Source organism: Erythrolamprus reginae, chromosome 2 (assembly GCF_031021105.1).
Source record: "Erythrolamprus reginae isolate rEryReg1 chromosome 2, rEryReg1.hap1, whole genome shotgun sequence".
Classification (NCBI taxonomy): domain Eukaryota; kingdom Metazoa; phylum Chordata; class Lepidosauria; order Squamata; family Dipsadidae; genus Erythrolamprus; species Erythrolamprus reginae.
Genome location: NC_091951.1, coordinates 83371983 through 83389571, shown reverse-complemented (window position 1 = coordinate 83389571; position 17589 = coordinate 83371983). Strand labels below are relative to the sequence as shown.

Genomic DNA, 17589 nt, shown 5'->3' with positions numbered 1-17589 from the left:
TACTCTATTAAAGAAACTGGTAGGATATCACATGTAGTTCCAGCTGAGAAACATTATAGAATGACTGTTTAATGCAAAGGTTGGGTTTTAAAAGTCCAAATACTCGTTGAATACATAAAAAAAATCTTTCCTCTACTTTGCGGAAATTCATTTTTCACAGGTGGTCTTGGAACGCATCCCCCACAAAAAACGAGGGATCACTATAACACATTAAGTAAACTTTAATGTCATTAGTATGCAGATTGTATATAACTGAACATCAGAATATTCTAGATTCTTTTTTACCAATAGAGGAGAATATTTGTAGCTCAGGGTTGAGATGAATTGTTCTCTGAGCTTGATAGATTTTTTTTTGCTATTACCTAGTTTGGGTAACAAAATGTCTGCCAGCAATCAGAGAACACCCTTGTGGGATCCCCACCCACCCCTTTATCCTTTAGAACAATGTTTCCCAACCTTGGCAACTTGAAGATATTTGGACTTCAACTCCCAGAATTCCCTGGCTGAGGACTTCTAGGAGTTGAAGTCCAGATATCTTCAAGTTGTCAAGGTTGGGAAACACTGCTTTAGAAAACTGGACTATAACTTTTTTGAATATTGGCTAAAGAGAGTGGGAAAGACATGTTTTCTTTTCAAAAGCTGCTTGAATGATGGTAAGTACATGTTAGGGTTTCTTTTTTAGAATTTTGTCATATAACCAGCCTAAAAATTCAAAAATACTTTTATACTCACTAACTTGAAACCTCTTATTGTCTTTTTGCATAAAAATGAAAAAAACAACTTGAACTTATGGTGTTAATGATTAGATATAAAAGAGTATAAAAAGAAAAATAATACAATGTAACTTTAGAGAAGTTAAAATACATTTGTACCATAAATGCTATGAATATTGGAAGTGGCTTATGTATTTATTTCTTATGTATTTTTTATTTTCTTACATATGTTTTTCTCTTGATTTCTTTCTTTTCTCCCTTTTTTTCTATTAGTTTGTGTTAGATGTTACCTTCTGGTTTAAAAGTATTTAGTAAAAATTACATATTAAAAATATTTTTACATTTTGACTGAAGGAATAGCTTAAACTTCAAAGCTGAGTTTCACTTTGAGCTTTGATGCTACAAAGGGTTCCATAGATTTTTAGGTGTATAATTCATGCCTTATACTACAAACAACTTTGAAACCAAAACAAGCTGTATTTCTTTTTTTAAATCAATCCCGTATTTTAAAATGGCAATTGGCCAGAGATCATTATTCTCTACATCAGAAATAAAGCGTTCTGAAATTGATAAATCCCTTTAAAATTGATTTGGTCTGACTGAGCAGAGCTACAACATTCTTTCTCCTGTTAAGCAGAAAATAAATAGCTGACACTTCAGTTTTTAACATGAATGTGCACATGAATGCAAAGCTAGCCATGCATCTCCTGTAGTGCTCTCCCCCCATCCTGTGGTGACTCAAGGAAATACATGATGAGGTTTCTCCCAGGTACAAATGTTTTAGCTAGGAAGAAAAGTCTTTTTATGGGCTAAACAATTCACCCAGAATGTCCCTAAAAAGTGGCGGATGCATCTTCAATCATCACTAGAGCACCCCTGCTCTCTGCTTGCATCTCTTTATTTTCTCTTCAGAAGGTGCCGTTAAATCAGGGCTGTCAAACTCCCGGCACATGGGAAGGATGTGTCACGCACTGGTCATGCCCAGTTTAGTGAAGAGAAGACAGTCCCAATACGTCATGTGATGCCGCCATGATGACGTGGGTTTGATACTCCTGCTCTAAATTTATGAAAAACCAAATTCCATGGTTACACTACAGTTTCTATTGGTTTTGGTAGGGAAGCAGAATCCATTTCGAGTTCAAGAAAGAGTAATACCAGTCCTCTGCTCTTTGGCTATGGCTGTCCAATGAATGTATGCATTCACTGGCATTTTTTAATTAAATACTAATTCAATGTTATTTTTAATCTGCCCAGCTAGATGGTTGATCTCAACATGCTCAAGAGACTACAGCAACATTATTACTAAACTGAGAAATTTATAAATTATCCTGGAATAAAACATCAGCAAAAAACATCTTGTGTTGTTGTCATGAAAAAATAAGTGTCCATAAAGGTGAATCCAACTCAAGGACTTTACCTATACTGTATTCTCCTAAAACAAGCCAACTTTAAGCTGTGACCACAACAACAAGATGTAGGCAATTGAAAAATATGAAACGAAAAGCTGCCCAGTTACTCGGAGGCAGTATTCAGGCAGCTTGGACCAGTAGGGGGCGACATGTGGGTGTCCCCCGCCACCCCATGCTGTTCTATTTAGCTATGTTTTCAAGCTATATGCATGAGTGCGAGCCATGCACATAAGCAAAATGCATGTACAGAAGGCACATGTGCAGTCAAAGCAATCATGCACATTCACATTTTCGATGCTGGGCAAACCAGTAGGGAAATTATGTGAATCCCACCTGTGGAGTCACTCCACATGGCCATGCCATATATGGAGAGGTGTATCAAACCTTAAGGTTTGGCTATATAGTAAGTCATAGTTCAATGTTGCATTTGAACCAGGCCTCTGCTTGATCACCAAAACAATGAAGAGTCTTTTGGTCATATCAAGACTAAGGCTGTGTTTAGACATGAATCTTTTGCATACTGCTGCTTTTTAATGTTGCTGCTGCTGCTGCTGCTTAAAAAATTGCAAGGCAGTTCCTGCTCAATTGATTTCCAACTAATAATTACTGGAATATACTCCAATTGTGATTGGCTGCTACTGTTCATTTCAACCCCTTTTTTTCACCTTTCTTCTTCATTTCTCCAAAGAAAGCAGCAATTAAAATCAGGCACATAAGTGTTTTATACAATAGTATAGCACCTTTTCCTTCTTTAAACAAATGAATTTGGGGCATTTTAAAATACTTACATGTGACTCAGCACCTTCCATTCAATCCCCCAAAGACTTATAATGATGGTTTCATAGAAAACCAAGGAATATTAACTTAAACAATGATTTGGAAAAAATCCCTTACTAAGTTGAAGGATGGCCAGTTCTACGTACACCTAAGAAAAGATTCCACTTATTCAAAGTATCAAAGGTGAAAATTATGGAAAGGCGGGATTGGGTATAATGTATTGACATTCCTAATTCTAATATAGAAATATTCCAATATAAGGAAAAAATGATGCATGTATAAATCCAATGTGCATTCTCAGAGCTGAGGAATACATGGAAATATGGAGAGGAAGAGCAAAGACCGTTATCACTAATGTTGCACTCCATGGTTTTAAAGACATCCGTAGTCTCCTATATTATATCACACCTTTGTGTGCTTAAGTCTTTCCAGTCGCCATACATACATACCCTTGTTGAAGAGGGGTGAAAAACGACAAGGCAGAAGGGCAAAAGGATGATGAGACAGATTAGATGCTCCATGAAATTGCTAGGCAGAATCCGCATGTAAAATGAGCTTCTGAGAACTGAAATTTTTCATGGAACAGAATGGAACCTATTCAGATGTGTGAGGCAGTTTATGGTCCTCAAAAGCACATGACATTATAAAGGCTAAATTCTTGGCCACAAACTTAAGTTTCTGTCTGGAACAAACATGAAATCTTAATATAGTTGGATTAACAAGCAAATGCTAACAAATGCTTATTTTTGCCTAGGTTATTCATATCAGTGAACTCCTGGAGTCTATTAAAAACAAAGAATGCAGCGTTCTTTTAACATTTAAAAATAAAACCATACACTCCATCTTTCATTAAGGCTTTCGGTTCATTTGCACCTCTAGCATTTGCTCACAATTGCTATGATACATTATTTCAAACATTATTTCTTGTCTAATACAATTATCTTTGCTATTTACAAAGAGAATCCCCAACAATTGATAATGGATTAGCTGATATACAAAACTTGATGGGTTCTATCATCAGCACTCAAGGTTGTCACTCATATTAGGTGGAAAACTTCCATTTGTTCTCAATGAAGCAGAGCAGTCAGAACAGCTTTCATGTAGAGTTCATTATCCTCTTAATAACGAGACACATCAAGGCTCCATCATTCAGTACTAGCCTAAGCAGTTCATCTTGAAACAGAAAATGGCAGAATGCAATACACACACACACACACACACACACACACACACACACACACACATACATACATACATGGCCTGACTTTCAAGACTTTGCAATGAATTAGGACATGTTATAATGCTTCCTTGCATTAAGATATATTTTATCAAGGTGATAAATATTTTTTAAAAATAAGCTTGTACAAAAATAAAAAAATCTGCTCTACAAGTAAAAGGCAAATACAAGTGATTCAAAAGCCCTTTGAAGCAGCAGACTGCTAAAGCAACTGAGTTATATCTTTGGTATAAGAAAAGGTAATTGCTTGCAAAGCATCCGTGCTATTGGCAGGGAAATCTGATGCTGCTCCGTTTATTCTTATTGTCTTCCTGATGAATCTTCCATGTATAACATACAGATGTTGCTAACATGTTTTCCTATGATAATTGGGGAAAATCCCAGCACCTTCTTGGCTTTTCCCAGAATTCTGGAGTCTAAAATGAAATGATAATATGGAATGAGATGGAAAGGTAAGGGGGGAAAGTGTATCAGATGTATAAGCATACTGGATTTTTCCTTCAACAAATATTTCATAAAAATACCTTGCTAAAGTTGTACTCAAACAATTATAAATGTTATGAAAATGGGCTTTTACCAAAGGATATTTAAGCTGGTCCTAAGTGATGGAGCATTACATCATAAACAGACAAACCTGTATCAATAGTTCTCAACCTTGGGATTGGGACCCTTTCACAGGGGTCGCCTAAGACCATGGGAAAAGACAAACTTCCCATGGTGTTAGGAACTAAAGCTTCTACTCTGGTGACTTGGAACATATTTGTACAATCCAACCAATCAGGCGTTTACAATGGGGGTTCCCCTCTGACCTTCCTACCGATCAGCTTAAAGCTCTGTTGTGGAGAATTGGTGCTAGACTTATGGTTGGGGGTCACCACAACATGAGGAACTGTATTAAGGGGTTGTTGTGGCATTAGAAAGATTGAGAACCACTGCAATCAAGTTATGACTTTAACACCTCTGTCTAAAGATAGATATGCAAGACACTCTCGTGTGTTCTTTAACTATCCCAAAAAACTTATATTTCCAATTTCAGACAGAAAAACATTACAATTTACCAAAACTGAGAAGAAAGGTAATTCCCAAGAGTGCTAATGTCTATACCAGTGTTTCCCAACCTTGGCAACATGAAGATATCTGGACTTCAACTCCCAGAATTCCCCAGACAGCATTTGCTGTCTGGGGAATTCTGGGAGTTGAAGTCCAAATATCTTCAAGTTGCCAAGGTTGGGAAACACTGGTCTATACTAATATACTAAATTAAGAACTGAATTAACAGAATTAAAACTCTGAATTTTTATGACAATGAAATGTCAATATAATTAAGGGAAGGTGAATGAGAGAGAGAGAGAGAAATCATCTTATGGCAAAAACAGAGTTTAAGAATTTAAGAAAATGCTGGATTTTACTGGGACTAGTTTTGTGCTTTAATTACATACATTCCCCTTCTTGCTCAGCCCACATCCACCAAGGTTAGAGCTGTGCTAAAGTGTGTCTGATAGAAAGCTAAAGAAGCTAAATAGAATTCCCTTTTCAACTGGCTCAAGTCTTGGGAAAAATATCAAACTTGTATTACCTGGATTGCAGCAATACATGAAGAATGCTAACCCTGCAGCAATACTGAAGCAGGCAAGAAAGAACGTAGGACCTAGAAAAGGAAAGAAATAAAAGCAGCAGCAATGTTTTCTCCTTCATATTTCATAATATTTCACCCTTTTTCCTAATGTAATTGAAATCATGGATGCCTTTATTCCCTGTAACTGTTTTTTTTAAATTTACCATCAGCCTTTTTAAAAGCTTGCAAAAAGAATATGTCTTCAGGAATTTAAATTCTATAGTAATAAAATAAATTTGGCTTTTTTGTCAAATTAAATAATACTATATATTATTATGAAATAATGTAAAATAATACTGTACTATCTAATAGAGCAGAGGTCTTCAAACTTGGCAACTTTAAAATTTATGGACTTCAACTCCCAGAATTCTCCAATCAGTATGGAGAATCCTGGGAGGTGAAGTCCACAAGTCTTTTAAGTTGCCAAATTTGGAGACTCCTGTAATAGAGGGTGTATGATTATAGATAGCTTTTCTGCAATGGCTGTACTTATGAATCCTCATTTTTTCCTATTGGTTAACCATGTTCACCTTCCCAGGCACAGAGATGAAGAAAATATGAGAGGATGTGATGTGAGGACTAATGATGGCTATCTCCTCCCACAATATCCCAGTGACCGGTTAGGTCCCACAGAGTTGGCCTTCTCCGGGTCCTGTCGACTAAACAATGTCATTTGGTGGGACCCAGGGGAAGAGCCTTCTCTGTGGCGGCCCCGACCTTCTGGAACCAGCTCCTCCCGGAGATTAGAACTGCCCCCACCCTCCTTGCCTTTCGTAAAGTTCTTAAGGCCCATCTCTGCCATCAGGCATGGGGGAACTGAAACATCTCTCCCGGGCCTATACAGTTTATACATGGTATGTTTGTGTGTATGTTTGCTTTTAATAATGGGGTTTTTAGTGTTTTTTAAATTATTAGATTTGTTCTTACATTGTCTTTGTTATTGTTGTGAGCCGCCCCAAGTCTACGGAGAAGGGTGGCATACAAATCTAATAAATAAATAAAATAAATAAATAAATCCCTACTGCTTTCCCCATCTACACATGTTCAGTGTAAAAACCTGCCAAGGGTTATGGAACCAAATACAATTGGTAAATTGGTTTAAAATATTTATTTATTCGGTGCTTAATAAATTTAGAAGTTTGCATACTACAGCTACTCTGGAAGCAGGTTCAGTTAAACTTGCTTACAGGAATGAAAGTAAATATGTGCGGCCCAGGGGAATGTTACAGGATCCAATCCGGGTCAGTCACCGAGACCAGAAGTTTAGCCTTCCTAGCTTTCGGACTCATGCTGGAGTCCATCCTCAGGGAAAGTTCTGTCCCAGTGCCTTAGCCAGATTGGATCCTTGGTTACAGCACCCAAAAGCTAAAGGTACATTTCTTTCCCTCACCCAATCTCGCCCACCTAGTGAAGGCTACAAATGTTGAATCTTTCACGGATTAGACCAGTTCACATCTTAACTACAAATGGGACTGAACCATTTGGCAAGATAAGTATCACCCAAACACATGGAGCTGCTAGGATGAGGTCAGTGGGTACAGCCCTAATGGTGCAGTGTTGGGTGTCTTTTTAAAGAGAGAGAGAGAAAGAGAGAGAGAGAGATGCAGGGAGGGAGAAAGCGAGAGAGAGATGCAGGAGGGAGGAGAAGCGATAGAGATGCAGGGAGGGAGGGAGAAGGAGGGAGGGAGGCTGAGAGTGAGAGAGAGAGGGATACAGGGAGGGAGAAAGGGAGAGAGAGAGAGATGCAGGAGGGAGGGAGGAGAGATAGAGATGCAGGGAAGGAGGGAGAGGGAGGGAGGGAGAGAGAGACTTTGACTAGGGAAAGAAAAGGAGCCAGGTGGGTAGTTTTTACATTATTATAGGCTCCTTAACAATGTGCTGGTTTTGGTACAGCATTAATAACATCTACCTGCCGAGTTGCTTCCCTGCCTTCTGGCTTCAAAGGAAGAACGGAAGAAAAGAGAAAAGGAGGCCAGAGGGCAGCTAAAGGGAGAGTTCCTTTTAAAAATTATATGCCGAGATCTCATAAGAGGGAGTAAAGTTCATATTTGAACACTCAGGAGGCTGCCAGGAAACCCAGACAGCAGGTAAATTTAAGTTTAAATCTAAGTGTCAATTGTTTAAAATATTGAGTAGAGCCCCACAGTCCCTTACCTATAAGGAGCAAAAATTGTGTGGCAAGGATACAGGTTGAAGCTGAACCTCGCTGTCTATTATTGTGGAGATCATAGGCACAATTCCTTGGGGTGCTCTACTGGGAAATGCATACTGAAATTCTTTGCCAAATACCTTATGTGAGGCAGGCACAGACAAACTGCATTCTTATGTGATCTTTTCCCAATTCTTAGAAGATGCACAATTTAAAGACAGCAAATACATTAAGCTGATTGGTAGATATAATCCAGTTCTAATTACTACTAACCCACTTTTGGATTTTACATGTATAACCTTAATTAATCTTTTCACACTGGTGATATGCTTGCAGCATGAATATTTGTTTAAGATTAATGTCATCAAAAATCAATCACAATAATGTAGTACTTCTGTTAACCTTATTATTCATACTCAGCCAACAATATTTTACACGTTATTTACCCCTGTCATTTAGAATATATTTCTCCTTCTCAGGGTTTATCCCTGTGGAATCTGAGGTTTCTAGAAACAAAAGCAACATAGTGAGTTAGTGCTATACAAAATCCAACAAATTTTGGAAACAAATCATAAAAAAATGAAATTAATTTTCAAAGTAATATAACCAAGTGAATATGGTGTCTAACCCTCATTATCTTCTATATACAAAGAGGGGTGGCATACAAATCTAATAAATAATAATAATAATAATAATAATAATAATAATAATAATTTAGCCTATTTCGTACTTGTGTTTTGCTGATTTGCTGCTGCATATAAAGACAATGTCCTATCATAAAGGTTTTCTGATATAAATGACTTTAGGTGTTTCAATGTTTAACTGGTGCCGAAGGCAATTTTCTTCCCCCAAACATCCTTCTTGGTCCTTCCCCTGGCTTGAAAAGCCTTGTTCCTACATATAGTTCCTACATATTTTTTTAAAAAAGTTTAAACTTTAAATTTAAGCTATAAATCTATTTTCCTTCCCACTCAAAAGGGTTTAATTGTGGAAAATTCTTTCAATGACAGATACTGCTTCTTGTAGTCACTTATTTCTCTCTGATATTTATATCTATTTTTTTAAATCCCCAACTGCACCAGCAGAAGTAAGCTAAGCTATCAATAACCATCAATAACTTGAAGGGAACAGCCTCCCTCAACCTGTTTTCCAGATGTGTTGTGATTTACTTCTCCCTCCCTCGAAATGAATTACAGGAAGTCCTTGAGTTACGACCGATCTTTTATTTAATGACATTTTGAAGTTACAATGGACTTGAAAAATTTACTTACAATCCATCCTTGACATTAAGACTTCTGTACTTGGTTGGAATAGTCAAAGTGACATTTTTTAGCAAAAAAAAAACCAACCCAGAAAAAATACCCTTTAGATAAAACGGGCTCGATTTTATGACTCCATGGTTCTTTTAACAATCACATGGTTTACTTAACAATCATGGTGACTGGTTTAGCAGCCACCATAAAAACTGTTCCAAAATTGAGTCCAGTCACATGGTGCCTTGACTTGTAATCGCCACAACCTTAGACCAAAATTGCAGTCCCAATTGTGTTGTAAGTCAGGGTTAACTTGTAACTATTGTGTTTAATCACTATTAGCAGTAGCTAGAACAATTTCAATTCTACTTTCCACACAGTATGTCTGCCATAGGTATTTGCACTCTGGAACAAATGCATCTAACTCTGAAGCAGTATATAATAAGAAAAGCCATCTTGTGAATTTGGACTGGATATTCCCAAATACTGTATCTAATTTTATCTACCATGTTATCACAATTTCTCATAATATAGGTTTGCCTATTGCTAGAACCTGCATCGGTGCAATTCCCAGACATTTGTTTAAAAGCCAGCTGTTTTCTATCTTAAAGTTCTATCTTCCTCCCTCACAGACCAAGCTCAGTGCTGTTTCTACCAGAGGGTATTCAAAATCTATGTTTGAACACCAAGAATGAGTCTCAAACACCAGAACGTACAGTAGGGAAAAGCTCCAGTTGACAGACGTGACAGAAAGACTGTGCTTCCAGTCTTTTTTCTCATGCACACTGCAAACCCACAGGACTTGTACAATTGACAGCAAGGCCTCAGGGTATCATTATACACAGCTGCAATGTAACATATAATTTGCACTGGAAATCCATGCAAACGCCCAGCTCTTTATTGTAAAAAAAGAAAAAGAGAGAGAAGCTCAACTCTAAAATTGTAAGACAAAAATAAACGTGGTTGACTGATCCCCTTACTTTGTTCTTGGAACATGTTGAACTAAAGCTACCGAGGGGCTGATTAACTTTTGCACTTTCACAAAGGCTAAAGAGCAGACACTTCTTGTCTTATTAACAATGAAGTAAGCCTGGAAAGCTTTTGAAAATATACACCCTTATATCTGGCTCTTTCAGGAACAGAGAAATTGTGAAACAGTTACTAAGGGAAGCAATGTGCCCCATTGGTTATAGCCTTTCCATTGCAAAGTAGAATAATGATGTATTGATTGAAAGATTCAAATCAATTGATACCAGACAATCTACATTTCTAGTAAAGGCCTTTAAAATGAAGCATGTTCCTAATTCCCATCATTGATGTGACACAAACAATGGCAATTGGGTTATTTTATTGTTATCAGTGAATAGTAATTTTTGCAAACAATACTATTGTATAATGTTATGCACTGCCTTCCTAGGAGTAAATTATATAGAGTTAAATAGAACAGGTTGCAATTTACTATTCATCTTATACTTAATTCCACAGCTGTATTTCTAATCTATTGCCTATAAAACCCAGTAGACTTCTAGCCTAGCTTCTCTCATTATAGTTGGTGGTCTCAATTCCATGAGAAAATGGAAGATATAAATAAGATTACTAAACCTGTTCATCAAAACATTCAATCATATTGCAAATAGATAAGAGATGCTCTTTACTAGTCTATTGCATAAGCCTCATGTGCTTGCTGCAAAAAGAACTATACTGCTCAAAAAAATAAAGGGAACACTCAAATAACACATCCTAGGTCTGAATGAATGAAATATTCTCATTGAATATTTCATTTGCACAGCTATTCCATTTGCACAACAGCATGTGAAATTGACTGTCAATCGGCGTTGTTTCCTAAGTGGACAGTTTGATTTCACAGAAGTTTGATTTACTTGAAGTTATATTCTGTTTTTTTAAGTGTTCCCTTCATTTTTTTGAGCAGTGTATTTAAGGCAGGGGTCCCCAAATTTGGCAACTTTAAGGCTTGTGGACTTCAACTCCTAGAATTCTCCATCCAGCATAGCTTAAACCTGCCAAGTCTTAAACTTGCCAAATTTGAAGACCTCTGATTTAAGAGAACATAAATCAATCAATGAAATATTTTGTTCTATCACTTCTATGGCAGTTCAGAGAAATCAGATATCACAGTTCTGGACATTATTTTAGCTAGGAGAGCAAAACGACCAATCAAGCCTTGACAACCAATACACAAATTATAAAGAAAAATCAATGGTGTCTAGAGGAGGCCAGGATGAAGCAAGACATTGATGTACTTGCATACCATGTAATCATACAAATGCAAAAGAGCAGAGTCATGTCACAACGCAAGCTTCATTAAGTTGGTATTATTATGAATAGGAGTAGACAACCACAACAACATACCTGGTTCTCAATGAAGCTTTCCCTGTCCATTGTACAAATCGTTTCCTATGAACTGAGAAACCTGACAAATGATGTACAGGGCTGAAAAATGATCCTGGCTCAAACCTTAGGTCAGCACAAAGCTTAAGTCAGCACAAACTAAGCATTATTATTCTGATTCCAGGTTGCTAGAAGGAAATATTTGAAATAACATTTGAAAGGAATCTAATTTGATAATGGGAGAAATTTTCCTTCTCTTACAATTGAGAAAAAGTCATCAGAAACTGAAGTTCTTGACACTGTTTTAGATAAGTTGGTATGCCAGAAACAATGCAATGCAAATTTATTACAGCAACCAGAAAAGAGAACCTTGCATACCAAATCAATTGAACTGACATCATAACATGTTAATGCAAATATGCTTTCTCAACTGAACAGCTGCAAATTGTTACGACAGTACCTCTATTATTCCTCTTTGCTACCTGCAATCTATTTATTTGAACATTTCACTCCTGTAAATTTGCCAACAAACCCAAAGGACAGATGATAGAGTGCTGGATATTGTGATCTTGGTAATCTCTGGACATCTTTGCTTTTCTGCAAATGTTTTATTACCAGACTAGGTAACTTTATTGCACTTTTATTACCAGACTAGGTAAATCACTGCACTTAAGTTAGTAACATTGTTGTTAAGTGAATCTGGATTTCCCAATACACTGGTCTGCTAGTATTGATTGGGATCTGGCTTCTTTATGATTCCAGAAATTCCTTAGCATTTCTGGATTTGGGTTGGTCTACATTGTCAATAGCTTCCTATCTCAAAATGTTGTTGAACTTGTCTCTTTGTTGAGAGATTAAACAATTCAATAACCAAGTCAAAAAATTTACTACCAGAAGATTGTAAAAAAAATGAGAAAAGGGTAAATACTGTCCCTTTCTTCATTAAACCTACCATATTTTTCAAAGTATAAGACGCACCTCCCCCCCCCCAAAAAGAGGGTGGAAATGTTAATGTGTCTTATACACTGAATATAACTATTTTTGGCCTTCTAAAGCCCTGCCCCTGCGTCCTATTTTTTGCAAAAAAAAAAAAAAAGGGGCACGCAGAAGGTTTGGGAGACCTACGGAGGGCTCCTGGGGACTGGGAAAAGGCAAAAACTTTAATTTTTGCGGAAAAAATGGGCAAAAAAATTAGGGAAATTTTTGCTCTCTCCCAGCCCCCAAGAGTTCTCTGCAGGCCTCCCAAACTCTCTGTGCACCCCATTTTTGGGGGGGGAAATGGCTGAAAAATGGGCCATTTTTTGCAAAAATTGGGGTATTTTTGCCTTCCCCCCCAGACCGCAGGAGCACACTGCAGGCTTCCCAAACCTTCTGTGTGCCCCATTGTTTGCAAAAACGGATGGAAAATGGGTTTGTTTTTGCAAAAAATGGGATGTTCAGAGTGTTTGGGAGTCTTGCAGAGTACCTCTGGGGTCCGGAGAGGACAAAACCTTTTTTTCTTACTTACTTCTTTGAAATCTTGGTGCATCTTACAAATCAGTGTGTCTTATAGTCCAAAAAATATCGTACATGCTAAATATGAGAGTCAGTTTGGTGAAATGTTTAAAGCACCAGGCTACAAATCTGAGACCATGAGCTTTAGTTACCCCTCAGGTCCAAAGCGAATTGGGAGACCTTGGGCTAATCCCTCACTCTCAGCCCTAGGAAGAAGGCAAAAGCTTCTGAAATTTTATCAAAAATCTGTAGAAGCTGCTCCAGACAGACCTCAGGAATCAATAACTCAAAAGACATAAAAACAGAAACAGATAAATATACAGAAGGAAACTGGACTAGATGATAATTAGTGTAGTTTTAAAAATGGATGAAGAAATATTGATAGCCTACCCTACGCTTATGGCAGTATTTGGATACCTGAAAAGGCAATTAGTATAAAAATGAAATCAAGGAACAAAAGTCAACGAACATAGGGGGGAAATGGAATTAAGATTAAATACAATGAAGGTCAAAGTCATGACAATAGGTACAAAAACCAGCCTCCGAACTGGTAGTGAAAATATTGTATAGCCATTAGGTTTACCTTTTAAAATCAACTATTGACAGGAAAAGAACCAATAGTCAAAAATATTCTGCAGACTAGCACTTGGTGGAATAGCTACCAAGTCCTAGAAAGATAGTTTGTGGTTTAGACACAAAATGTATCTATGCCTACAAAGATCAGCATTGTGTAGCTGATGGTTTTCCCTATGGAAGAAATAGGTTAGGACAATGATGGCAAACCTATGGCATGGGTGCCACAGGTCGCACACGGAGCCATATTTGCTGGCACACAAGCTACTGCCCTAGCTCAGCTCCAATGTGCATGTGTGTGGTGGCCAGCTGATTTTTGGCTTGCACAGAGGCTCTGAGAGGGCAATTTTGGCTTCCAGAGAACTTCCAAGGGGATGGCGGGAGAGTGTTCTTACTACCACCACCACCCAGCTCCAGGGAAGTCTTTGGAGTCTGGAGAAGTCAAAATACAATCCTACTGGGCCCACCAGAAATTGGGAAACAGGCCACTTCCGACCTCCAGAGGGCCTCTGGAGGGTGGGGGAAGCTGTTTTCGACCATCTTCAGGCATAGAATTATGGGTGAAGGCACTCGTGCATGTGCAATAGCGCACACCCATGCTCTTTCATCACCCGAGGGGGAAAAGGTTCACCATCACTGGGTTAGGAATAATATTGATTCTTCTAAACTCTGATCTTGGAGAAGACTATCCTAGGTAGTCAAGAAAACAAACAAGTGAACCATCCAGAGTTCTTACTTGGAAGCTCGAATGATCAGGCTCAGTCATCATATTTTGGACACAATAGGTGAAGCAACAGCTCCCCCGAGAAGTCCATAACATTGAGAAAGATAGAAGGAAAGAGAAAAAGACAACCAGCAACAAGGTAGATGGAGTCAATTACAGTGGCAATAGATATACCAGAGGAAGATCTGAAGAGCTAAGTTGAGGACAGACCATCCTGGAAAAGGTTTGCGAGAGTCAACATTGCTCTGATGGCACAGAGGTGATAGTGGCACATAGTTAAGCAGAGATGAAATATTTACAGTCTGGATAAAAATTTGGGTTGGACCCAGGGTTATGTCTTCCCGGTTTTCAGGCCCTGCTATAACTCAAACTGAAACTAGGTCTAAGCACATATCTCATATTTTCTTTCCTTTAACTAATATTTAGTATGTTGAATTTTGCTTTGTGGGCAATATTAAATTTTGTGCACATTTTTTATGAAAATAACAACTGTGAGGATATCAGAAGTTGAATTGATAGTGATGGTTGATCAGATGTTGCCATGATTTGCAATTTTCTTGCAATTAGAAACTCACATACAAATTTGGTTCAGCATTATCTATTTCAAATTTTTCTGTTGTTTTCATGTTGATATATGTGTTGTAAAGAGCAAAATATGGTTTGTTGCTTTTTTCACTATAGAATAATGCATATTTTTGTCCCTGAATAGCATATGCATATTATTTTTTTACAGTGATAAATATTGATTATTGTAGACTCCCCTAAGTCACTTTTTGTAAGACAGAAGCTGCATAAATTTGATAAACAAATAAATGAATAGCAATGAAGTATATTGGCATAGAAAAAGAATCATGTAGAAGCAGAACAAGTCCACACAATATTCTGGCAACCTTTTGGGAAGTGGTTTTCCATTTTCTTTTTCTTAGGGCTGAGAGAAACTGACTGGTCCTGTCATCCAGCTGACTTGGTGCCTAATGCAGGCCTAACATTTTTAGTCTTTCAGCTTCTACCAGGTAGCTTTAACCACTACACTAAATTGGTTCTCACCAAAGAACTGCAAACACAAACATTGAAGGGTTTGGATGTTTAATAATGCAGAGAATATGGACAAGATATATAAACTAATTCATAATCAATTTTGGGGTGAATTGCAAAAAGAATTTAAATAACGGAAACAAAGTTTAGGCTTCATAAGTCTTTTCTAGACAATCTGCACATATTCCAGATAAAGTTTCAGAGCCAAGTAGACATTTGGCATTATCCCTTCTCTTGATTAAATTAAATCTGAACCTAGTCTGTCTATATGTTAGCCTATGTTACAACCACACAGCAGAAGCAGTTATTTCAACTTAGGTAGCTCTTGTGCAATAAAGGTCATAATTTTGGAATTTCTGCTACCAGAATGCATATAATTCACTCTGAAAATGACCTTAACCTTCTAGGCCAAGAAATGGCTTTGCCAATACAGATGATTATTGCAGGGGTGAAATTCTGGAGAAATTTTGAGTAGTTTGGGGAACTGGCAAATATTACTTCTAGCTGAGTGGAGTGGAATGGAGATTTTGCAGTATCATTCCCCTGCCACGCCCACCACGCCACAGAACTGGTAGGGGGGAAAATTGAATTTCACTCCTGATTACTGTCTAATCAAAGCACAGTCGGCCTTTAACTTCTTTGTCCAGAAGTAATAGCACTTTCCTGTGTTTTTAACAAGCAGTATGCAGGAGCATATATTTAAATATATATTTGGGTATGGGCAATGACACCTAGTGACTGTAAACAGATATCAAATTTAATCACATACACAAAAATCTCAAACAGGAATTGAGAACCAACTTTTAATTGTCAGAGTACTTGGGCAGCTCTGAGTATTTGTAAGAAACAAAATAACAGAAGTTTCACTTAAGTTTCTGAAAAGGGACAAATCGGAACATAAGAATTTGGAAGAATTAAAACAAAATGACTGAAGAAAGCTGCTAGCATCCAACTTACTTATACTTTTCCTGCTTGGCAAGTTGTTATAGAGATGTTCAGCATTGATTTGTAAAGCTCTGTAAAATTCTTGACAGGGTTTGTCCCCTTTCTTTTTCAAGTGAGCTATAAGGTTTGATAGCCGATCATGAAGAGGAGCTTTGGGATTCCGAAACTGTATAGAAAAAGGACTATTTAGATTGCAAGAACTAGATTTCACCACAACTACAGTACAATATTAAAACAGTTCCCCATTTCATTTTCACAGCATATGAAAGAGTGCAACACTAGATTTGCAGCTTGTTGAAACTTACCAGTAGAATATGTGAGTTGACATAACCTGTTGATGTTGCTTCTCTAACAGGATGGGAATAAAACATTTTCTATGAGATGAAATATTCATCTCTGGACAGCAATACTCACCTTTTAAATACTTAAATAAGGAACTGATATGCTATCCGCTCAAAATCTGCTGTGGTTTTAGGAGTGTACAATATTTTATGTATTTGCAATTGGTAATTAGAGATCTTTCACATAGCTACAGTTCTGGCCTTGTTTTCTGTTAACACATATACAAAATAGCAGAGGAACTATTCATGTCTAAAGTATATTGCAGAAGAGACGGAGTAACGACACGGACACAAGAGCTGGATTTAAACTGGGTCATTTTTATTAACATAAATTAGCATAATTTATTCAACTAAATTAGCATAAATTAACATACCTAACTATGACCCCACAATGGACCTGCAGGGTCAAACAATTGCTTCCGGGGTGGAAAATGACATCAGATAAACTTCCTGGGCAACTTATGGGCATAGCTCCATGCTAGTCCAGGTGAGGGACCCCTCTCTCACCTGAGACCCTGCCATGCACTTGCATGAGGGGGGTCCCGCCGGCTAACCCCTAACAGGGGACTTAAAGGTGCGGGACCCAAAGACAGGTTCCCCCCAACTGCTCAGGTCGCTTCCACCACAAGCTTGGGGAGAATCTGTCAATCATCCCCAAAGATGCCCAATGGAGAACACGCAGTTGCTAAACCACCACCCAGTTTTCCGCCCCTAACCTGCCTACCCAAATGACCAAAGGTAAGCCAATTAGCCTAACAGGTGCAAGCACCCCCTAACCGCACATCCATCTCCCCAGTGTGGAATGGGCGAAAAAACAGCCCGGCTAAAAGGCAAAGCCGCAAAAAATTCCCATTCGGCCCCTTAGGGCGACCCACAATAGCACACTGCAAAATAGGGAGGGCGGGTGGGTATCTGCTCTCCTGATGAAGTCCGGGCGACAGGCTTAGCCCCGGGCCTGCGCACCCTTAAATAGGG

At 38.0% G+C, this 17589-nt stretch overlaps 1 protein-coding gene across 6 annotated transcripts in view; it reads right to left on the bottom strand.

Moving 5' to 3' along the window:
- Positions 1-205: 205 nt before the first annotated feature.
- CARD19 (caspase recruitment domain family member 19) overlaps positions 206-17589 on the bottom strand; it is a 51650-nt gene continuing 34266 nt past the window's right edge. For 5 of the 6 annotated variants that reach the window (XM_070738529.1, XM_070738528.1, XM_070738530.1 and 2 more), the window contains 4 exons: positions 16286-16439; positions 8347-8406; positions 5713-5784; positions 206-4552 (listed from right to left, as the gene is read on the bottom strand). In XM_070738529.1, the coding sequence (XP_070594630.1) occupies positions 4437-4552; positions 5713-5784; positions 8347-8406; positions 16286-16439 (402 nt within the window). In that variant the 3' untranslated portion in view covers positions 206-4436. The remainder of the gene's footprint in view (positions 4553-5712; positions 5785-8346; positions 8407-16285; positions 16440-17589) is intronic. The other variant, XM_070738531.1, reaches the window with a different exon arrangement.